Consider the following 25083-nt stretch of genomic DNA (forward strand, 5'->3'; position numbering starts at 1 on the left):
GTGGCAGGATGTCACTTTGAAGACGCCAACAGCCATCAAAGGTCTGTCGCTTTGCCCAGTGGAAGACTGATGAGAAAAGACGGTTGCATGTGAGAACTGTATGATATCACACCGCAGTCCACCATGATATCATCAAAATGCTGGCAGAAATAGTCTGATAAAATCTGTTAAAAAGAAAATATGATTTAAAAGTTCCAGGTTTTTGCAGCTCAAATGCAAACACTGAAACAGCATTTCTAACCTCCCAGCATAACAAGAGAATTTATTTGACTGTAAACTGCATTGACTGGTGTTTTGTTTCAATAGGGAACAATAAATTTAGGATTTAATGAGATATAAAAAATAAAGCACCTGATTAGAACATGGGTCAAAAATCTGTTAAGCCTGACCTGCCTTTCAAAATAGAATAAAATATCTTTTTGTAAAATCAATGAAAAGCAAAAAGATTATGTCATATATGGAAAAAGAAATCCTTAAAGGGACACTGCTGATTTTCAACCACCTTTGGGAGTGTGCGTAAATGAAATGAGATAATTTCCCTCCGTCTTGCCAGCGTCCAGATCTCCCTTCTCATCTTTTAGCTAAAATCTGCTCAATGATGAGTTTTGAGAGAAGGACCCACCCCTGTCCCTATTTCTCACCTAAAATGTTTTTAGAAACATATTTTAGCTTACCATTTAGCTGTCATTTAAAACCATTTGTTATCAGAAGGCACGAGTTATAGGTTTTTTACCTCTTAAGCAAAAGCGAATGCTGCAGCCTTTTTTTCTGTTTTCTCTGGACATTCAGCACCAATGTAAAAAGAATTTGCGTCTATCTTTCCAGCAGTGAAATGCTTAAGAAATAGTCAGAAAATCTGTGCAAAAATGGATATTAGTTTAAAAAGTTGAAAGTTGACATTTCAAACACATCTTAGTTTGACCATTTCTGTTTTCTCCTATTTATTTAAATGGACGCTGGTACACAGAAAGTAGTATTGTCTTCTTTTACTGGAAACGGTCATGATCAGTATTCTGTTAGAGCAGGAAAACAACTCATTCTGGATGTGTTAGGATGTGAAAATCTGGCTGAAATCAGTTAAACTCACCACAGATGGGTTATTAAGGGAAATAAAATGAGTGAAAAACAACAAGACTCTGCTATACCATACTACAACATACTATACTGCACTATACTTACTACACTACACTACATAATACTAAACTGTACTGTACTATACTATACTAAGATACATTACACTATACTAAGTCTGATATTAAGAATAGTACTGTTAAAAGCTCAAACTGTCTGAAGTGTCACTTATCAATCAATCAATTACTTACTTTGCATCTTCTTGCATTTTTGGCTGCTGCTTTATAACTGTTCATATTTCCAGATGGTTCCGGTTTAATGTCTTAATTTTATGCTTGCTAAACTGATAATTACAGAGATTTTATGTCTCAGCACATGCAAAATTACCACAGTTTGCAATAAATGAAGTCCTCTTGTGACAGCAGGAAACAATTGATTTTTAATGTTTGGGACATAAAAAGTGGTAAAATATGTTTAACCTTCACTTTCGTTTTTTAAAAAAGCGGTTATTTTTAAGTAAATATTGTGAAAACCAAAATATGGATTAGCCTACAAACTACCATAGCATAAACTGGTGCAAACTGGAGTTCACAACATGATCATCTTTCCTACTCATATTGTTGGCAGCCAAATGCAAAGCATGCTGGACCACATAACTGGAGATCAAACACTCCTCAAACCAGTGGTTGCTGATGAAAAAGCCTGTCGTTGAGGGCCAGTGGTCTTTGATCTCAAGTGGTAGCCTTAGCCCTCGCTAGGTGTGTGTTTTACTGTTTCTTAATTATAGCCAGGCTGCTGTCTGGAAGTCTTTACTGCAGCAGGCAGGCAGCCTGACTGCTAAATGCTTATGAGGCAGATACTCCCTGTGCCTCAGCAGCAGCAGCAGCGTGGGGGTGAGGTGAGGGTGATGTTTGCTGGCCTGTGTGGGAGACAGCCTTCATGTTTCATGCATGTCAGAAAAAACAGGCAGAGGGATTTTTGATGAAAGCAGATGAAATATGTCAGCGCTGACCTCTGTTTTCTGCCTCTTTTAGTCTCACGAGTGAAGCAGGATCATCATCTGTCAGGGTCACAGCAGAGGCCACGCTCTTACATGGAGCAAAGCTGAGTCTGTTAGCCCATTAGCTGGTTTAAATCCCATGTTCGGTGCACTGATTCATGAATTCTGCTACAGAATCGGAATCATGTTTCATCTCAGTGTTCAGAATTTCAGGAGATTTTATAGCTGTCTGAAAGTAAAATGTTCTCAGTAATGTTTTTTTTTTTAATCCACCAGCTGGAATCAGAGTCCCATTACTTTCCCTTTAACACTTAATGAGCTCTCTGGGAGGTTTTTCTACATTAAACACAGATTGAATCTTTTTGATCATTAGACCCTGGCTGTGGATTTGAACATGGAAAAGATCCCAAAGAATTCCACACAGTGTCTTTCACTTGACTTCAAGTTTTGGCATTTTAGCCTTTAGAGTCTCATTGGGGTAAATTACATTTCTTATCTGATGCATTCCTCTATAAGACTCACTGCGAGTGTGCGATCTTTGTTGTGGATGAATTGATTTGGACTTGCAGTTTGCTTTAAATGGCATGGCAAGAAGGACGATTTTTAGTGTTGTGCATGGCACTTGCATTTCCACATTGACTGAAAAGATTACGGTTGGATCGTTTCATATAATAATTTACGAATAGAGCTAGATCGATAAATTGCCAAGGCTATATGTGCTAATATTAGGTTTTTTCCCCCAATTTTTAACCAATGAACTAGACCTCTGTCACTTACTTTTGGAAATGAAGGCTTTACCCACTGATATCCAAACACATATCCTTTCCTATTTCTCCTCATGTTTCTCTGTTAGTTACTACAATCATATGATTGGACTTATTTTTGCGGATGCCCCTGAATGAAGGTCAGTCATCAAACATTTGAAACCATTTCACCTGGTTTTACAAGAAGAGAAAAGACAGGGACGTGGATGTTGGTAATACTCTGATACTACTATTTTTAACATACATTTGGCATATAGAAAGAGATAAATGAGGTTTAAAACTGTAAAAAATGTATTTCTCATTTCATGGGGACTTTAATGTCACTCTTACTGTTTTTGTTTGGAAACATTATGATCAGCTGAGATATCGTCATCAGTTTTTGCCTTTTGTGAACTCCAGGCATCAGCCTGAAAACATCCATTATTGGTTAGCTTTTAATTTCAGATTCCTATTTATTCAACTTTTCTGGTGGCCCAGGAAAGTTCTTTGAAAAGTCATGGCAGCGATCTTAAAGCTTTGCTAAAATATTCATTAAAAACAGCCTTCTGAATGTTGCCAGATGCATATGGAATAGATACATGTCCCTCCTGATGGCCTCATTTGCGTTATCTCTGCATGGGAAGGAGGGATGCTGGTGCTCAGCTCTAGGAAGAAATGAAAGTTTCGATGTCAGTGATTTTGCTGCAGCAGCAGACTGTCTCATTTGTGAAATACTGCAGACTTTTTGTGGTTCAGAAACTATATTTACTGCAAGGTGTGTGCCTTTGATTGAGATAAAACCCTATATTCCTCTTGTGTATCTTGTGCATGTAAAGATCAAACAGCAGACATACAAGCTGGTAAAATCTTTAAAGCATGGACACGTATTCACCTTTTTGACTGTTTTTGGAAATATGAGCTCCATGAAGGTTTCAGATTACAGGATATAATGACAGTGTTTGATCCCTGAAACACACCTGGTCTGTTTATTTTTTTGTGAAAGGACGGAAGTTTAACGAGTACAGTACGTGGGTCGTAAACAGTGAGAGGGAGCGACTCAGCTGAGGAGGGTTGGCTTTGTTAGTCTTGTATCTTTCTCACGTGGACAAAACATACAGAACATGTCTCTTTTAGAAGAGGATTTATGAAAACATCGAAGGAATGTGACTGACCTTGACATGTCAGAAGCGGGTGTATACTGTATCATTCCCATCCTCCTCCTCATCCTCCTCCTCCTCCTCCTCCTCCTCCTTCTCCTTCTTCTCCTCCCACAACATGACTCTTGAGTTCATTTCTGGCCTCTCCTCGTGTACGCTCATGTGCTCTCAGGGTTCCCTTGTCACAGAGTTGATGGTTCACATACTGCAGATGTTTTATTGTGGAGCCCTGAAAGGCAAAGAGCTTCTCATGTCTGATGTATTTTTGGACTTAAGGACTTAATCTGTGTGTCTGTTTTCTGTCCAGCTATGCAGAGGAGTAGATATGAACGATGAAATAAGAGATTAATAATCTGTTTGTGATGAGTAACTCCTTCACTTTGTTATAGATGACAGTAATGATAACCTGAAAAAACGTAATTTTTCTCTCAGCTTTCAGAGACAAACAAAGAAATATGTTGAGTCAGCGATGAGCTTGAGTTTAGCTTTCACATCGATGCAGGGCTGGTGTTAAATTACTACTTTGGTTGGCTTAACATGTCTGTTCTGATGTACACACAACTTAAACCAGCATTTACTCACAGTGATTTTAAAATTCAACACTTGTACTGCAAAACTCATCTCACGTATGGTGTGTCCTTGAGTTTTAACTGCAGTAACCCTTTGCAGTTTTATGGCTTTATGACTTCCAAAACCATGAGAAGAAGGCAATAAGCAACTTAAGAGGAAATAATGTAAAAAAAAAAAAAAAAATACAAGAAAAACAAAAAAAAGCAAACAAGCACGAAATGACACTGAGGTTTGTGTTTTTAATTTTGAGATAAATATCTCTCTAATAACTCTCTGGTGGATCACAGTGGAGTTCGTGTCCCCTTCATGTTGAATTGAACTTCGTTGATCCCCTGATTTCATCTAGCACCACCATCAGGGTCAAAATGTGAAATTTGCCCAAATGACATATCAGTCCCAACAATACTTTGTGTTTAGTATTAATCAGAAAATGGTAGCATGCTGACACGCTAAAATAAGATGGTGAACATGATGAACATTACACCTTTCAAACGTCAGCACGAAGGTGTGGTCGCTGTGAGGATGTTAGCTTGCTCTTTGTATCTCTGTGCCTATGTGAAACCTCAGACAGGCCGACTTGTCATGTACTGTAGGAATAATTAAAAACTTTCAGATGACTTATGCAATTTGTTTTACTCAGTGTTTATACTGAGGCAGATGGAGGCTTTGTTTACTTGTATTGGCTGTGTAATATCTGATTCAGTCACAATATAAAACGACATATATACCGTGATAAAGGTTTATCTGTCAAACTACTGCACATTTCTGTGACTGTGTGAACAAACTGAAAAATACAGCCAGCTCTTAAATTTGATGTTTTAGTTTAAAAAGACTCCTTTTATTGGAATAAGCTCATGAAGTGCTGCTTGTGCAGGTTAAAAACTGTACTTCAACTTCAAAAAGTCTGTCAAAATTTAGTCCAAAACAAAGCCGCTTTGATCTTCAGTAGTATTACACAAAATACCTTAGAAAATGATACAGAGCAGTGCAGGAGGTATCAGAAAACAGCACAGAATAGCTATGATGTAGGCTGCTTCACAGAGTCGAACACTGCAGACGTGATTGGCTTTACAGTCACAGATAGGCATGGATAAAGGCCTTTCAACACACGTGCTACAGCTGTGTTTTGTAGGAAAAATATACTGTAATTAACATAGTAAAGGACTCAAATTGGGATCAGGTACAGAAAATGGAAAGTGACATCCGTCCTCGTTGTCGTGGCATCACTTTCAGATTGTGATTTATATGTTGAAATAGAAATCTCTTTGATTTGGTGCCATATATATCTGTGTGGCTCAGAGCTGACATCCAGGTTTTTCCAATTCCTCTTGATTATGGAACATCAGATTTGTGTCACATGTGAGAGGAGGGGACAAAAATGGAGCACTTTCAGCTCCAGCCCTGAACTGCATCTATGTGCCACGAGGTACCAGCTTTTATTTCAGCATGACAAACAAAGTATAAGCTCCCCTGGAAATGCCTTCAAGCAACCATGAAATACAGCTTCAGCCTCACTCGTTTGTTTCCATGAAGCAGGACAGCTGGAACAAAAACCTCCTCTTACTCTGTGTTGCATGAAGGACAATTTTCCCCCTTTTTTTTTTTTTAAGGCAAGCCATAGCAGGCGGTCCGACCAATCGACTGATCAATACAGACAGACGGAGCTGACCTGAGAGCAGCGCCGACTGGATGTCTGACTGTTGATATTAACCTTTAGCTCGTCAGCGGCTCTGTAAGACTTGGCCACCTTTTTATGTGTGTCAGGTTGCGTAATCGGCTCTGCCAGCCAAAAGGGTGAGGCACTCCTGTGTCTGTGGTGTGTGAGAGACTCCAAGTGTAAACACTGCAGGCCTGATGGGTAATGCATCAGTTGGAATATCCTTTCCAGAGCAAAACTCTGTCTGTTGGAAGACTTTTTTACCAAAATGCTCTCCTGATGCTTCGCTGTCACTCCCAACTAGGCTTGGGCGGTATGTAATATGTCATACCTTCATACCTTCCTGAAATTTCACTGGGAAATTTAGTATATGATGGTGTAGGTGTGCAGCGCTACCCTCTTCCCACCCAACAGGGTGTACGTTACTTACTTTTAGCTTTTAAAGACTAATAAATACACAGTTGTTACCCACAAATTGTTAAGAAATGTAATATTCTCCTTTGTCCTTTTGAACAGACAAATACAACTGAACAACTTTTAAATTCAACTTTCTCTTGGTTGAGGCTTAAAGAGTAACTAATTCCCCCGCTTTTGGCTTGAGCGCCTCCTTGAATGAGAAAAAAAAAACGCATTTACACTGCCTGTTAAAAGCAGGAATATAGGAATATGTCACCTTGCTGTTCTGTATATAACATCCGATCGCGATTTGTTGGTGATGAAAGCAGGCTCCTGCTACCAGTATCAGCTTATAGAAAAATTCAATTTCAGGAGCCAACTTTTAACCTTTAGAGTGCAGTCACTATGCATATTTTCACACAATATCTTGAATTTTCAGTATTTTTCACTAGAGATGCACAGCATTGGATGTTTTGCCAATATCCAATATGCGAATATATAGCAACTAATTTTGCCCATAATGATACTGATGTCTGCATCTTTTTTTTTTTCTTTTTTTTTTTTTTTTTTTAACTTTTTTTAGTGATCATCAAATCTCTTCTGTGGTAAAATTAAGATCATATCAAGCATGCTCTTATCCTGTAAAATGGAATCCTTTATAATGTATGTGATATCATTCACTGTACAAAAAAGTATAATCAAACCAGGGGTTACCCTTAAATTAGGGTTGATAATTTGTACGTTCACTTTGTAAAAAGAAGTAGTTATTAAGTACTCTAGTTATTAAGTACACTGTGCCAGCGATCACCAGCTCTGGTCTGATTAAAACAAATCCTCAGTTCACCAAGTTATATGTTAAACAAACGTGCCGTTATTCCCCATGCCCTCTCTCTGCCTGCTGGCTGCCGGCTGTTTACAGTCCTTTAACTTAACTTTACACCACTAGGCTACCTGTTCTACCTGAGACTGACCTCTGGTGATGCATGCTGTGCACTACATACAATGAGTTTAATAGAAAGACGAGCACCTGTATTTATGACGGTACTGAAAAACATACCTTCAGAATCTGGTATACCGTACTACCGAGATACTAGCCAAGCCTTCTCCCAACCAGGTAGTTTTTCACAACCTCTCCTCTTCACACTCCTCTGGCAAGTCTTCGCCTCAAAGGAAACATTTACAATGCTGAGATTCATGAAGAGTGACAAAATGAGCAAATAAGATATGCTAATGTTTTTGCTCAGAGCTACGTGTGTTCAGTGGCATAAACTTTTGGCCTCTGAGACATAAAAGGGCATTCTGGACGTGCACAGCTCCTGACATATCTGGAGCTGCTGTAGAGGCGAGGGGGAAAAAAAGCAAAGAAAATATCCTATTTGATTAGAAAAAGAAAGCGAGCCAGTTCCTCTTTGCAGAGAACTGTAGACGGGCACAAGAGTTTTATTCACTAATAGTTCTTAATGTTCCCTGTTGACTTAGCCAAGGCTTGTTGCAGAGGCTTGAACCCAGAGCTGTTTGGGTATATGGTTTGAGGTACAGGAGGGGAGGCACACCAAGATATGCAAAGCCAAGCTATTCCTTCCAAGTTTTCTCCTCCGGCAGCCGAAGCTTCAGGTCAGTGTGTGCTGCCGGGGTGCTTTTATTGATATTTATGTGTTTAAACATTTTTAATCATGACCTATATAAACTTAAGAGGAGCCCACATTTTCTGTTGTCGTTACAGACGGGACATTGAGAGCCATTCACCAGTGCAAGGTTTTATTTTTAAGTTTTCAAGCGTGGACACTTTGCCGCCCCCTCAAAGACGTCTGTAAATGTTTACTCTGTTTGGCAGAGCAGCACAAAAAGACACAACTGAAATAAATTCTTATATTGTTTCTCAAAGTGCAGCCTATGTTTACCAAAAACTCTTTCAACTCATTATTTGTGCTATTAGGTTTGACTTTTTAATTTTAAAAAACACTTTTAGAAACAACTAATTCTGCTTAAAAAGATCTGAGGCTAAACTTCAAAGATAGATATGCAACAAAAATAAAACTCATGAAGATATGGATGAGAGAATTTATTATCATTTTAATTTTCCAAAGGACACTTCTTGCAAATTTCTTTTTGTTATTGTTAAGCATTCTCAAAAATAGTTTCTACGTTTCCTCCAAGACTTTCTGCACCCCCCCCCGCAAATCACAAGAAATTAACTTGTGTATTTTTTCCCCTCAGAGTTGCTTTAAAGGCCGGGGATGAAAATGGCAGGTAATGATGACGAAGGTTTGCTCACATTTTTGAAAGCAAACACACCTTTGAACAACACCGAGGGTGAAAGGTGGCAGTGTCCTGGCTGAATTCAGACCTTTTTTCAACGTTGCAGTACCTCAACTTTTTTTCTTTTTTTTTTAAACGAAAGCACGTTCATACCAACCTCCTTAAGAAGTTTAGACTGAAAGAGACTGTTTTTGAAAAACTGGAGCCCTTCAGCTGAATCCCATATGTTTTTTTTGGCAGACGAGCGCTGTCTGCTTGGCCGGGGCTGATGTTGGGGATATTAAACTGATGGAACACAGGACTCTTGATCCCCTTTTTTTGAGGGTTGTGTTTAGGCACCAACTGGTTGAGCCTCTGTCAGACACCTGCCATTGTCCCCTCTGATATCGGATAACACCAAATACTGGGTGGCAAAAAATTTGCCATCAGAAACCCTCCTGCTGCAGAGCCAAACCTGAGATGGCAGAGAGGTTTTCTTTTGAGAGTCTTGCGTAATGTGAAAGTTTTTAAGGCCAGTTGTTGAACGTTTTTTACACTAATTATGGGATTGTTGCCAAATAATCATCCACAAGGCATTTTATCTTGCAGACTTTCCCTCCCAGAGACATAACTTCCAGCCAGAGATGTATTTTCCTGATGTGTTTTGTTTGTGAAAGAGATTACTGGATGATAATTTGTGAGTAGTTTGGATGAGGGTGACGTAAAGCGTGAATGCTGTGCCTGCGGGTGGCTCAGATTATCACATGCTTTGGTCCACACATCAGTTCACCTGAAGTTGACCTTGATGATATTCAGCAGATTAAATGAAATCTTTAGTCATTGGAAAACCAGACTGCTTGCAGTGTATACAGAGTATCTCTTAGTTTTTTAACTTTTTCAAGTACAGCCTTAATTAAAGGGGTAGTTAATCAAAATTTTACAGCTTTGTAGCACATTATGACCTTATCCTTGCTGGGTCCATCACTTTTATGATTATTTTCATCACTCTGTGGAGTGGATTTTTGATTTTGCCCTTTTAAGTCAGGTCTACTCACGCCTGCCTTCAGGGGCTCATCAGGTAGAGGGAGTCCTTAAATTACAAGGTTGATGCTTTAATTTTTATCTCCTCTGTCCATGTGTCCTTGAGTGTGACACTAGGCAGGTTTCTGTTACACATTTGCGCAAAACTTAAGCGATATTTTCATGCCGATAAAACACAATTGTGAGATGACTGCGTTTCCATTGAGTGATGTTATGCGACTTCACGTCTCATGATACCTTTCCAAGAAGCATGGCGATGGATGTTCAGACATTAGCAGGGTTATTTCTATTGCATCAACAGCACGAGCCATCATTATGTCCAATCGAAGGCGAGTAGGCGTGTTATGTGAGCGCTAATGGAAAGGCGGGTCCCTTATATGTGATAGCAGCCACCTGTGAGACTAACACAGATAATATGTCGTTATTACGAAGCCTAGGAAGTGACATGGATGTGAGGGATTTTTTTGTTTGTTTTTTTAAAAGCACAGGCGAATTACTAATACAGCAATATGTCACATAAAATGCACTTTTTCAACCTTTTAAGAAGTGATTGCAGCTCCTGTCTTGTCACTGAAAGGCTGTTTCTGCTAACATCCATTTTCATCACCACAAACTCCATCCACTGATGAAGACTGTGTAATGCGGTTTGAGGTTTCCAGGAAAAGCCAGTCAGTGGTTTCCTGAGTTGGGATTGTTTTGTCAAAGTCTTCTGTTGCTTCTGTTAAAATTTTCTTATTCCCTTTCATGTCCTGACTGAAATGGCTTCTTACATTCTCAGCTACAGTTTTCATTCAGCTGATCCAGAGTCTGTTGACTGGGTTCAGTAGTTTAATGAACCAGAAAACCATCTTGAGTGATTATACGAGTGATTGTATGTCCTCGAAATGCACTGAAATCTTCTGACTAATGGCAGGAGCTCCAGAGATTAGCTCTCAGGGGATTTTTAGCCATGACTAAAGGACGGTGGTATTGTTTCTGTTTCAAGCTTTTGACTTTATCATCAGGATTCAGACAGAAGTGTCGCGAAACGGCGGCTAATGAATAGCTGGTGTCCCGGCTCATCAGTTAGGCTTGATGAACTGCTTTGTTTAAAACAAGAACCAAAACTGAAAGGTTGAAAGTGCAAACAATGCCTTTGTGCTGTGTTGGAGTCACTCTACTCATGAAAAATTTGATTATTAGTGGATCTTCAGATTTCAGTGCTTTTGAAATCCTGCTGGTGAGGACATTCTTGCTTTTTATCTGGATGGGTCGTTCACTTGATTTGTCACTTCCTGTGAGCCTTTTCGCCATGAGGCAACAGCGCTAACAGTCAGGCTGCACAGTTCTCTTATTTATAGATAATTACATTATGTTACTCCAGGTAATACAATCACTCAAGTATTCAATTATTCACCAGCAGCTGCCCAAATGACTTGTGCAGCACCTCACAGGGATGTTTCTGTGTGAGTGAGAGAAATTCACTCTGCAAAAAGTGCATCATCCTATTTTTTTAACCCTTCGAAACCTGGATCGATGTCACTTTTCTTGCGATGTGCTCAGTCGCCTTTCACAAGAATGTAGACCTTTGAACCCTGAGCAAATTGATTTCATTCTGTCTTTTTTTTCTTTTTGGAAAACATGGGGTAAAAGGCAATGACCAACCTATCTGGAAATGTCCCACATATTTAAAGAAAGTGGAAGATTGAGAAAATTATTAAAAAGGGAAAAGCCACCAAACTATATTGTTGCTGTGATGCTGTGCTATGATTGTTGCAAACCTCCATTCATCTCCAAAACTGCTATTTTCCAGGAATTAGAAAAAAGTGCTTTGTTTTTAAAAGGGTCCAAAGGAGATAGAAGTTAAGTTTTAAAATATATTTCATTGCTTGACAAATGCTAAAACTCCCTGATAGACATGGAATTAATTTATGAGGAAAAAAAGAAAATAATGAAATGTGGAGATACGAGGTTTGTGCCTGACAACAACAATATTTAAAATAATTCTAATTATGCTGTAAATTATGCAACAGAATTATTATTTTTATTTTTAAATGCCTTTTTTAGTCATTTCCTTGTTTATTTATTCATTTTTCTTTTGCTGTTTTCCTTTGCTTTTTTCCCCCTCTTTTTCTAATTTTCAGGTGATTTTCTTGTACCTTTTTAAAGGATATTTTTTGCTAATTTTGGAGTTTTGGAGTTCATTGCCCTCTTCCCATGTTTTTGAAAGAAATCAGCTCAATATGGTCAGGCTTCAGAGGGTTTAATTCCTTCCAACACATAATGACGCATGTTGACAGAGGATGAATCTGGGCTGTACTGGTGCTACCTTTGAGTATTCCTACTTCGTGGTTACGGTTACAAGCAGAATTAGAGCCTTTAGATTGGACGTGACACCTTTGACATGCGTTTCTAATTGGTTGTCAGTATTGTGGTAAATCCTGTCTTCATGCTGTGTGTACAGCAGTGGTGAAATGTAACTGTGTACATTAAATCAGTTACTGTATTTCAGTACAGCTTTGAGGTACTTGCACGTGTATTCAAACAGCCGTCTCCTGCTCTTTTATGGCGATTTGCAGAGCGCTTACCTATGCTAATTAGGATTAACTGGCACATCCTTTCAACTCAGAGGACAATAGGATTCATCATAATAAGAACACAGGTGCAAACAAATTAGGGTTTAAGAGCACGGTGTGAATCAGACATAGACTTTTCTTAGGACCTTTCTTAAGAAAAAATCTGGTAAGATATTGGTGAATGAGGCCCATTGTGCTTCAGACACAAAATTCTTATATAAGTTCTGCTTAACTAAAAATATCTAATATTTCTACATCACAAAAACACAGCATTAGTTTGATATTTCTGGCTACGGTTGTCAGATTTTGCATGTCAGAGAGAATTTGTTGAAGTATCGGGTTATATTTACTAATTGTTGGATGTATGACCATGATCATTTTAGTAGGCGTATTTTTGGACCCAGTATTGTTTATGTCCTTAGGCTTACACTGAAAGCCAAGCCAAGATGCCTGTTTAATCACCAAAAAAGGAAGAAAAATAACATACAGTTTATCTGAAATATGGGACAAAGTGGAATTCCTTTATGTTAAACTAATGATTGAGCAGTTTTTTGTACCAGCTGCCTGTCTGTCTGTCTATTGAGTTATGTGTCACCTGCTTTGATCCAAACCGAAATATCTTCTCAGCGTTTGCTGTGACCGCTGTGAAATTCAGCAAAGACATCCATGTCTGCAGACGATGAGTACCCAAATAGTTGTTAAATGGGTAGGTGTTCTGTTTTCAATTTAGACATTGGGATATTCTTTGGGATGTCTTACACACACACACACGCACGCACGCACACACACTCACAGTGGCATGAATGATCATTTTACCCAGCGGTTATTAACGGGCTTATTGACTGAGTTGAGTATCTCTCCCTCTCTCTTCCTCCCTCTCTTTCTCTTTTCTCTCTTTCTCTTTCCTATATGTCATTTTGCCATCTACTGTAAGTTAATTATCCCGCAGCTAAACCAGAGTGGACCTCTGTCCTGCAGCACAGAGCAGGTGAATTTTGTCATCTTCCATAATGAGGGCACTTAGAATTAGACATCATGATTGACAGCTGCGCGTGCCAATTAGTGTGCACGATTGGTCAGACAGCGTACTGGCTTAAACTTTATAACTGCAGATCTCTACTAACTAGGGATGTCATACCTTAAGTTTTTCTTTCATTTGCTGGTTTCAGAGCCTGAGAGCTAAAGACAGAAACAGCCTGAACAGTTTTGTAAAAATCTGTTCTAAAATCATTAGCGTGAAACAGAAAGACCTTACTGCCTACTGCAACCAACAAATCTTACGGAAAGCACTAAGTATCCTGGCCTCCCCGGGGCATGTCCTTGCAGGTGAATTTTCTCCGTTGCCATCAAGGCGTTGTTATGCATTACCTGCTTGCAAAACAAATCGCCATTCGTAATCTTTTATCCTTTCGACAGTCAGGCTTTTGAATTCCCTGTGAGTGTTATTAGATAGTTAGTTAGTTCCTTTGCTCCTGGTGCATTTCCCTGATTGTTTATTTTGAATGCTGCTATGTGTTTTGTGTGGCATTGTTTTCTAGGTTGTTAACATGCTGCTCTTAAATAGTATCGGCCATGGTGGGATTAATAAAGTTGTTTGAATTTCAAATTGAAATTTGCTGCATGTCATCCCCTTTTTCTGCCTTTTTCTGTCATTCTCAAGCTGTGCTTTAACAAAGGCAACAAGCCCCATAAATAATCTTTAAAAAACAACCAACAAACAAACCATAACAGTAGAACTATGGCGCTCACCTTACAGAGAAGTCTACTGGGAATATGTGCACTTGCCTGTGCACCTACATATCACAGATGATTTTGCATAGCATTGCAGAAAAAAGCTGAAGGTTTGCTGAGGTTTATGTTTTTGGTGCCCCAATTGTGCCAACTCAGAGAGGTCATTGAAATGGATGAGTGTGCTAATGGTTATCTAAATGCAGCCTTAAAGGTCCTATAAAGTGGTTTAATTGCTTTTTTCGTGTTGTTAGAGCAGGACGGGTCATCAATGACCATTTGTTGTTTTCCAAGTAGATCAGTGAAGCAAACTGACTCGCTAAACTTTTCTGTACTTGCTGCCAGCACCACTCTCAGGCCAAATTAAACTTTTTCACCCCATGACTGGTAGTCATTCACAAATTAAAAAGTTTCTCCTGCCCTTTATTGTCCATTCGAAAATGTTGCTTTCTGGTGTGTAATGATCACTTGAGCCACATGGCTCCATAAGTGTAACTGTGGGCTTTAGTCACGTTAGGATGTGTGTGTTTTTTTCCTTCACTTAAGTCGTGCCTTGAGAAGGTTTGAAGAGAGGTAGCATAACTGTCATGTTGATTTTAAGAGGGAAAATGTGTGGAATTGCACACAGACACCTGCTGGAGTTTTATTTTAAAATAGGCTTTAGTCAGACATGATTGAGTGGCATCTGCATGCACAAGCAGTTTCATCTCATCCTGCCCTGGAAGAAGCTAACATTTGCAATAAGTGTTTCTTTGCAGTTTTTTTGTGATAATTCAAAAGAAGAAGGAAAGGAGGGTAATGCCTTTTTATGGTTCAAGCATAGATGAAAAATTAATTTCAAGACAGCTGTATCCGATTGCTTCTGTCTCCATTCATTCAGAGTGGAGAACGGATTTTTGCTTTAAGACCCAGCCAGCATGCCTCTGCTAGAGTTTCACATAATGAGCTCCTCTTTTGTCAATACTTTATTTCATTATAGACAAACTCAGATAAAAAAAAAGGTTTAAAAACTATGCAAACCTCCAGTATTGACTGCATTGATTACATCTTTGCTGTACTCACTCAGTTTTTACCCCAAGGGCTGCATGAAAAACCTCAAAAACAACATTATTCAGTGAAAGTGCAGAGTTAATTGTTGTCTTACATAAAAAAAAGATCTTTGATATTTTCCTAGCAATCTCCAGTTGTGTGTCATGCTGTGGAGCAGCTTCTGATCAATTACACACACCCTTGCATGACATTGTTTTTTAAAGCTGGACTTCACCATGTGATAACAAGAAGGTGACATTTTCAGCTCCTCAGATAGTTCAGAAAATGTTCAGAATTAAACGGCACTAGTGGACAGAATCACAACTTTTTATCCAATTATCCACCCGTCAGTTTGTTTACTAAGCCTCAGAATCCCGCCTTTGCATGGCGAGGCGCTTTTAATAGGCCTGCGCCCTAATTGATGATGTGTGTGAGAGTAGAGATTCAGATCCAGCCTCTGAGCTGCCACTTGTTTTATTCTGAAAGAAATCCTTCGTCTTAACAGCTCCTAAATTGAAGCATGACCTGTTAAAGCCTCAGATCTCAACATTTTTACCGGCGTCCCATTAAGACATTTTCTTCTGTCATGCACAGATGGAATCAGTAAAATAGAGAAAATATGCATCATACGCCTCCGGTGTCAATGGGCCAGTCTTACTGTGAATTTCTGTAGCTGCGAGTCAGTCGAGGTGGAGAATGAGCTCAGAGTGAAAACAGGGTAAAAAGACAGGATGTCGTTATAGGTGTAATGCCAGGATTAATTCAGGCTGTGTAAGCCGCCGTCCTTGTTTTCGAATACAAGAGCATTTTGAGGGACTGGTAATTGGCGCATCATTCAGCAAACTGCATAGCCTGACGGCATATGCTAACATAAAGAGTGTTTATATCTGTGAGAGAAGTCTGCAGGTGTAAAATAAATCCACAAAGAATGAGCAGAGGAGGAAATCCCTGCTGCAGATATGTGGGAATTAACAAGGCAACAAGAAATACGGGAATTTTTCATCAGTGTATTCGTCTTTTATTGTCTCCTGTGCATTTACAATAACTGACTGAGAGTTTCAAGGCAAAAATGTGGCATTTTTACGCCTCTGTGCCAGAAACAGCCGCAGCAGGAAGCATTATGTTTTTGGGTTGTCTACGTTCGTCTCATTCTTGTGACTCTTGAGGGGATTTCTTCAAATTTGGCACAAATGTCCACTTGGATTCACGATGAACTAATTTGATTTTGGTGGTCAAAGATGGTCCTTTTACCGTGAATGTGAGAATGAGACAGTTGTGAGAATTTCCAGTCTCCTTTTTGATACTCTAATTAGTTCTTTTTCTTGACTAAATAAATGTTTTTTAGAATAGATATGAATTTAAAAAAGTGCAGAACAGGATTAAAATTTAATAATAATCATAATTTAATACAACAAAATGCATTTTTACAACAGCAAAGTCACTATAGCCCCTTTCCCACTGCACAGAAAAACCACTAGCACTAGCATCCTGCTTTTTTTTTTAGTTGATGGAAACGATACAGTCGGCATTCACTCCCAAAACAGTGATTCTGCAGTAGTGACGGGTATTTATCGGCTCCAGCTCCGATCGCCCTCCATCAGCAGTGATGTAAACACCACACTAATTTTAGCCCCTCTGCCAGTGAGATGTGACGATAGGACGCCACAGAATATTGTCCGTCTCTGTCCGAGCAGCGCTTGAACCACGTTCCAAAAGTAACCACACTACAACATTTTCTCTGGCCTCCATGTTACTTTCTACTGTTTACTAACCTGTCTGTGACTTTGAATGTGACTTTGCACGCAGCTCTTGTTTAGCTCTGGTTTTTCTTTCCTTAGTGCACATGTTAATTTTGGTGAGAAAGGAGTGTATGTAAATAATTTTCCTGACATCAAAATACTGATTGATGTTTTGTTTTCATCAGTCAGTATCAGTCCCTCCCTCTGTTCTCTGTGCTCTTCTCTCTGCTGATGTGATTGGCTGTCCGAAGGTACCGTGGTTTTGTTCTTGGTTTTTTGGCAAGCACCAGTTTGCAAGAATTTGCCAAATTTTAAGATAACTGGCAAACTAAGCTAAAAAACATACACACAGCTTTTTTTTCAGCTTGTTTCTAAGAGTTGGCTATTAGCCGAGCGGGAGTGCTGTGCTTGTGTAAAACATAATGACGGTTGATGAGAGACTGCAGACAGAGCAGATTGAAATATCACTTCCTGCATGTTTATGCTTGTTGAACACGTGTCTGGCTTACAACACGTGAAGATGTTATTGCTCTCTTACAGTACAGAGCGTAGTTGTCATCATGACTTCCTTTCTGCCTCTCTGCTCTGATGTTAAGTGAGTGTGTGTGTGTGTGTGTGTGTGTGTGTGTGTGTGTGTGTGTGTGTGTGTGTGTGTGTGTGTGTGTGTGTGTGGAAAAGCAGCACTGCAGCGTGATAATGAATCAGACCAAAACGTTATCGATGAAACAACAGATAATGTCGGAGCGTATAAATACTGCCGTCTTACGTAATTAACCCCAGGTACCATTTAATACCTGGTTTTGGTACCTGTCCTAAGTCAAGTCTACTCCTAAGTCTTCACCAAACACCTTTTTGGCCATAACTCAAGAATTTTTATGATATTTATGACATAGTTTCACACAAATGTATGGGATAAAATGATGACATTTTATAACAAAAAGGTCAATGGTCAACTTTAAAGCCATTATTCAACACCGTAACTCAGAAGACATTTTGTCAGATACTGAATTGATGACACTAATGAGACTAATCTCGGATGCCCACCTTGAAACACCTCTGATTTCATAGATCTTTTGTACTGCCAAGTTGAAGATGTGTGTGATACATCCACGTTTTTCTTCTTTGCAGCAATATCCATATTTAAAGCATTTTCTTTGTCATGGCTTAAAATAAGTCCAGGCAGACGAGAATATAAGCTGCAACTTGACTAATTGGCGGAGGCATGTAGCCCCAAGGCGGTAATTCTTGTTATTGCCTGTAATGCATGTGTTTTATGACAGCTACATGGCATTTTTAAAAATACATATATCAGTCTGATGCAGCTACAAGTCAAGAATTTCTTTTGTATCTCTCTCTGACCACACTGACATTAGTCCGCAGGAGATGCTGTCCTCTTTAATAAGAAAGAGGTGTCATAGATCACAGGATCTCTCTTATTCTGTATTTTCATCTCATCCATTCATGTTCTGATATCATCTTTCTGTCATCACACATGTCAAAAATCAGATTTAATCTGATATAACATGAATGAATGTCCTGCAGTAATTTGCCCTCAAATTCAGATTTTTCTTTCTTTCTTTCCTCTTTGCTGTGAGTTTCCAACATGCTACCAACATTCAAGTCTTTGTTGAAATTAAATTACATAAGCTTTATGTGGTTCATTACAGAAACATTTTGTCTGTCATCAGAACCGGATAAACATTACGTAACGTTTGTTTACAAGAAAACTCAACAGGGTGCGTCCAAGCAGGTGCCTTCAACAAGTTCTATTAACATCTAATGTTCAACAAAGAAAAACAATCTGTTTTTATATCTTTGTGGCTCTAAACAGATAGAAGTGGATGTATTTTTAAAACACTGACTGCATTTTAGTTTTGTAGCTCTTCGTGTCAACACCCATGATGTTGAATTACAGGCTGCTGAAGCCCAGTCAGGCTCAGGCAGAGAATCTGAGCTGTAGAACAAAACTCGGATGAAACGGTGAAACTAGCAAGTGCTGATCTAATATGGACTGATATTCTGTTCCTGTATTGCCTATGTATGCACTTTTTTGTTGTAATACAAGAATTGGTTAAGAGGAAGAGGGCACCACACCTTTCCTATTCTGTAAAAGTGGAGGCTGAAAAAAATGAGATCAGACAGTAAAATTAGGGAGTGCTGATCATACATGAACCAAGATTCTGTTATGTTGTGTTGTCTATTGTGAGTGCTGTTGAAATCTTGTAATTTTATCTAATAAAATGAAAAGCAGAAAAAAATAAAAAATGAAAAATGTAAAAATGAAATTACAAATTAAAAAGCACTCCTACGCCAAAAAAAAATATTTAAAAATATTGATACATATACTGTATATATATGTTATGTATTGTGATATAGCCTTAAATTATCACGATAATATTTAAAGCCATATCGCCCAGCCCTATCACCAATAGTAGTATTTGTTGATCGGATGCACCTTATTGCATTCTGATATTTGTACATTATCTACCTCTTCGACAAATGCCACAGCTCCTTTCCTCTTTTTCTCGGGTCGTATAGCTTCAAGTTCAAAGGGTTAGCCACTTTGGACTGTGTCGACTTCCCATTTTGATGAAAAGTTCATTTTTCCAGCATCAAAATACTTCTTTTAAATCCATGCTTTATAGACATGAACCGCTGAACAATGTGTTGCATTACATGCTGCTGCCACAAGGAATTATGGGACGGCATTATCTCCTCTCTTTTCGTTAATGATGGTCCAGTGTATCCTATGCTTAAGGAGATAAGACGGGAAACATTGAATCACTTTACCTTAATTTAAGCAGCTCTTATCATGGCTGTCATTAAATACCTCTGGGTCATTTCACTAAGTGAGGGACCTTCCTCACTAAAAAGAGAATTCTGCAGCAGCCCTGGTTGTGCTGCCAGAGGAAATCTGGTCCTCTTTAACTGGAACAAATCAGACCAACATGGCATTGTGGCCACACTGTGAGGTGACAGAGTGGCTGTAAGCAGGACTGATTTTTTTGAATGACCAAGTTGCAGAGGTTAAGGGTGATTTGGAGACCAACACTTTCAATTTAATTTCACTGGCAAGCTATTCATCTATGTGCAGCACACCGCGGGACATGAATATACCGTTAATGTGTTCAAAGTTAATGCAAAGTTGAGTAAGAAGGTAAACTGGAGTCCAGCCAGTCGTGCATGTAAATAGGAGGAGAGAGAGGGGAGTGTTCGGTTGATTAGGGACTATGGGAGTTGGAATCGAGTTCAGTGTGCGCGTTGGTTGCAAAGCACCATATGTGCACGGTCCAACAGTGTTAGTGGTGAGGCCAGAGCGAGGTGAGGCCTGCAGAGGTGCAGCAGTGGAGGCTGGAGCGACCGGCTGACCGAGAGCTGGAACGCATTCCTGTGAGCTCTGTGAGAGGTGGCTCTGTCTGCGCAGGTGCACAGAAGCAGCATTTTTGTTTTCTGCCAAGGCAACTTGCAGTCAACGTTTCTGTTGAACATTAATTCATTATGTGTTCCTCCTGTCTCACAGGATGCTGCTGCTGTTTCACAACAAAGCAACACGTGTTTTTTGAGCGCCGCAGGGGCCCAAAAGAGCAACTCGTACATATTTACATTCATGCCTTTGATAAATCAAAACATCAAGCAAGGCTCAGGCTTTATTAGCAGTCTGACTTTATCAGCATTTTTAACCGTTCTGAAGGCACATTTGTGATATTTGTGTACAGGAAATGTTACCGTAAGTACAGAAATTGCCTATTTAGAGTTTAGTGCAGTGCAAAAAAAAAAAAGGTAGCAAGGATTTAAGGAGCTACTGGCTGCCACATGTTGCCGCTGTTGTCATGAGTGCCTTCTCGAGAAATTAAGAGATTTTCAACAAGAAGCGCCACGAGTCCCCGCACAAAAAAGGCAAAGTGCTCTATAAAAAGATGCTGGGCACAACACCTCTCCAAGCGTAGAGAAAAACATGCTATGTGGACACAGGCCCTTATGGTCGTGAAATCAACATTCAGTTTACGGGCAACAGCTCTGGTGGATGTTCCTGCAGTCAGCATGTCAATGACACCCTCCCTAAAAACTTGCAACATCTGTGGCATTGTGTTGTGAGATCAAACTGCACATTTTAGACTGGCTTTTTATTGTGACCATTAAGGTACATTTGTGTAATAATGATGCTATTTAATCAGCGTCTTGATATGCCACACCTGTGGTGGATAGATTATGTTGAAAAAGGAGAAGTGCTATCGAGTGCTTGAAAAAGTCTGAGATTTTTCAGTTAAACCTGTGAAAAATGGGAGCAAAAAACAAAAGTGTCGTCTAAATTTTTGTTCAGTGTATATCCACCCTAAACTAAGGGCGTGACTGGCACCTTATTGCTGGAAATCTGAGGGCAGCAGGAAACGATCACAAAGCAATTTCATTCCAATGTGTCACCAATGATACGGAGCTTTGTGATCACCACCTGCAGCTGTTGGGTAACCCGCTGATAGATGCAAACTGACTGTAAGTCACTGGAATAGAATCAAAACAACGTGAGAAAATATCCCGAAATACCCATATACATCTATACATGCAATAATTACTTCGAAACTTTCTCTTCCGACTTTTCTCTACCGTTTTGTTGCGTACGTATATGTGGGGGTGGGAGGGTCAGGCTGTCTGTATTTTTCTTGATTTTCTTTGATGTTTTTCATTTCTGTTTTTGTTTTTAATCTCTGTTAGGCACTTTGTGTTACTCTTTATATGAAAAGTGCCATACAAATAAAGATTTGATTGATTGATTGATTTGACTACATGAAGAAATGTTACATTAGGACATCTGTCTTTTATTGTCGTATATATCATTCATCTGTTTGTACATCTGTACTGGTGCATTGTTAGGTCGGACATTATGTTGCCTTCTGTTGTCTGCCCGTGAAATAGATTTAATTTTCACTAGAGGATGAAGATGTCGTCTCATTAGATTTTTGAGAGACTTGCTGCATAAATTTACATAAAGAAAAACTGATTTTCTTGATGATACTACCACTGCTGAATGCAATAATGTCTTGATTTGAGACCTTTTCAGCGAGTAAATGTATGCTTTTATTATTATTACTATTATTAAAATAGACACGAAATCAGACAAGTCAGCACCAGAATGCACCATTCATATGTTTATACAAGAAGAAAAGAAGAAACAACCTATTACAGCATCCTTTAGAATCAAATCATCACTGAGTAGAATAACATTTTCAGATCACTCAGAGACATTAACTATGTAGAAATGAAAAGAAAGCAAAAGTACTGATTAAACAATTGATCTTGCCTTTTTTTTAGGCAATATTAGCAAATTTTAACACATCAAAATCAATTGTCAAAGCCTAATTGTTAGTGTTTAATAGGTCAAGGTTTTCAACCAGCTTTGTATCATAGCAATGTGAGTAGTATATGCAGATGAACAGTGGTACACTTCCCTCCATCTCACCAGCGCATCTCCCTCCTACCCTCCCAGCAAAACTCCACCAGATGACGTAAAAACGCTTCATCCAGCAGCGCTTCGCTGGCTCTCATGCAGTTTTTCAAAATCCATCAGCCTTTTTCTTGCCTGAAGTGTTTTCAGAAACATCCCTGAGCTTACCATTTAAAGGCAATCAGAGACAAGATCATTCGTTACCAGCTGTGTCAAAGGCATTATGTCGCCCACCAGCTGCAGTGTTTATTGGTCTGGTGAGGCACAGTGAATTCTGGTAGTTGTAGTTTTTCTACCTCTTGAGCAAAAGCAAATGCCAGAGTCCTTTGTCTGTTTTTTCTGGTCATGTAGCACCATTTTTTTTAAAGTATCTGTGTATTTCTGCTTCATAGACATCAAGAAAGAGTCTCCAGTACTGTCCTTGCTTCACACCCTTTCGTCTCAGGTTCACTTGCTGTGTGAGTAGTCTGGTTCCACACACTCACTGGCCTGCTTTGTGTTGCAGGCTGGGATGATTCGTACAGACTCTGACGAGTACTTCATCGAGCCGCTTGAGAGAGGCACTCAGGAGCTGGAGGACCAGGGCCGGGTCCATGTGGTTTACCGCAGGTCAGCGCTGCTGCAGGCCCCCTCCGACATCTCTGTGGACTACCAGCTGCAAGGTAAGACACACCGCCACAATGTTTCTGCTACTGGGAGACATCCCGGTCTGGAGGGTCTTAGTGGTACTGTCTACTTCTACATCTGCTGCTGCTGCTGCTGCTATTTCTAAGACTGTGATGGCCATATTTTTGCACTACCAGGTTTTATTTAGTGAATCATACAACTCAGTGACATGTCATGTGAAATCATTATCACATTAGAAAAGTCTACTGATGTTGCTCAAACTGTCTAGCAAAGAAATAAACATCAGTTGCAAATAAGGTGTCACAACCCCAAACACCATAAAAAAATAAATAAAAGAATAAGCCAAAATAAACAACTGTTGCAGATCCTGCTGCCCAATTCACATATTACACAAATAATTTTAAGTACAGTAAATGTATGTAATATATAAATCCCCTGGAGGGCAGGTGGAGCTACATAATCTTGACAGTGCCACTTCCCTAATAAGCTGCACAGAGAACAAGAGCGCCTCTTCTTCCACCCCCGTAGGAAATAAAAACTGTCGTGGCAGGTAGCCTCTCAAGCCAGAAAAGTTTTGGATGCTTTTACAAACTTCTAATGGAACAGAAAACTTGAAAACAAGGTGTTTTTGTTGGTGGGAGGTAGTCTGGGGACAGACCAATGGCATTGTGCTTTTGTGTGACTAGGTTTAGTGTTGTTGGCTTTGTATTTTAGATTACAAGGACAATAACTTCCTGTGCCAGAGCTCAGAAATGATCATTACAGTAGCTTCAAATGGAGACAAAAGAGACAAAAAAAATGCCAGAAGATTGTGCCATTTTTTACATCAGATTGACCCAGCTACACAGGATGTTATTGATTTTTTTCATATATTTTTATTGTCATGGAAAACTTCTCACAGCAACCACTGTAGCAGCGTTTGTGATGACTGAAAATTATGTCAGTGGGGCGGATATGTCAACTGTTACTGATTGCTTATTGCAAAACTAAACAAAAATTGTCTTACATAAAGACGTCTGAATATGAAATATCACTGCAACTACTCCTGAGATAGCTTATGTAGTGGTGATGATACGGCAAGTAAGTAGCACTACTTGTAACTAATACTACTACTGCTGTTGGCCATTATCTCTATGACTAATTTACTAGTTCTTGTAGTGTTTCTACTAATACTGCCACAGTCACATGCTTAGTGCAGGGCCATCCAGACGTTTTGAGTGCTACTGCTTCTACAGCTACTTTTGTGTGTGTGTGTGTGTGTGTCACTGTTTTATTATTCTGGTGTTTTTGCGAGTCTGTGATTACCGAGTTGCAGGGTTAATACCCGATTCTGTCGATCCAGCCAGAGCAGCCCGAGCAGCTGCTGCAAGCTTTTCAGACCCAGCACATTGAACAGTTTCTGTTTCACTGCACCTGGGGTTCAACTACTCCGTCTGTGCCCAGAGTAGACTCTGTGCTCCGAGTGTGTCATGCAGTGCATAACCGAACTGTGTATTTATTCCAATAGCACTCCTATGATGGTCCACCTCAAAAAAGATAAAATCAGTACGTGGCGGCAGATGTTTTAATCATGGCGAGCTGCCACAAATAAATAAATGTGTAAAGAAATAAAGAAACCTGCCTCGAGAACAGTATGAGTGGCAAAAATTCTCAACTCAGAGGTCAACTTACTGTCTTTGAAGTAATTAGTTGTCAACTATTAAATGAATCACCAAATAATTCTATGAATGATTAATCGCTTTAAGTATTATTTAAGAAAGAAAAAATTCTCTGATTCCAGCTTCTTAAATATGAAAATTTTATAGATTCTGTACTCTGTAATCTGAATATCTTTGAGTTGAGGAGGAAACAAGACATTTAGGGATGTTTTGTTGAGCTTTGGGAAACACTGATGGATATTTTTCACCATAAACTCAATTTAATAGACCAAACAACTAATTAATTGAGAAGGTAATGGACAATCTAATTGACAGTGGAGATAATAATTAGTTGCAGCCCTACTTTCAATAACATGTCATGGTCTTCTTTGTCAGCCAGTTGCATTGATTCAAGAGCAAGTCACTCCACACTTGAAAATAGACCCATTTCCATT

At 39.3% G+C, this 25083-nt stretch overlaps 1 protein-coding gene across 1 annotated transcript in view; it reads left to right on the forward strand.

The window, feature by feature from the left end:
* Positions 1-25083, forward strand: part of adamts3 (ADAM metallopeptidase with thrombospondin type 1 motif, 3) — a 172672-nt gene that overhangs the window by 16527 nt on the left and 131062 nt on the right. Inside the window, exon 4 of the mRNA XM_042488052.1 lies at positions 22870-23026. Coding sequence (XP_042343986.1) covers positions 22870-23026 — 157 coding nt within the window. The remainder of the gene's footprint in view (positions 1-22869; positions 23027-25083) is intronic.

Source organism: Plectropomus leopardus, chromosome 6 (genome assembly GCF_008729295.1).
Source record: "Plectropomus leopardus isolate mb chromosome 6, YSFRI_Pleo_2.0, whole genome shotgun sequence".
In the NCBI taxonomy this organism is placed as follows: domain Eukaryota; kingdom Metazoa; phylum Chordata; class Actinopteri; order Perciformes; family Serranidae; genus Plectropomus; species Plectropomus leopardus.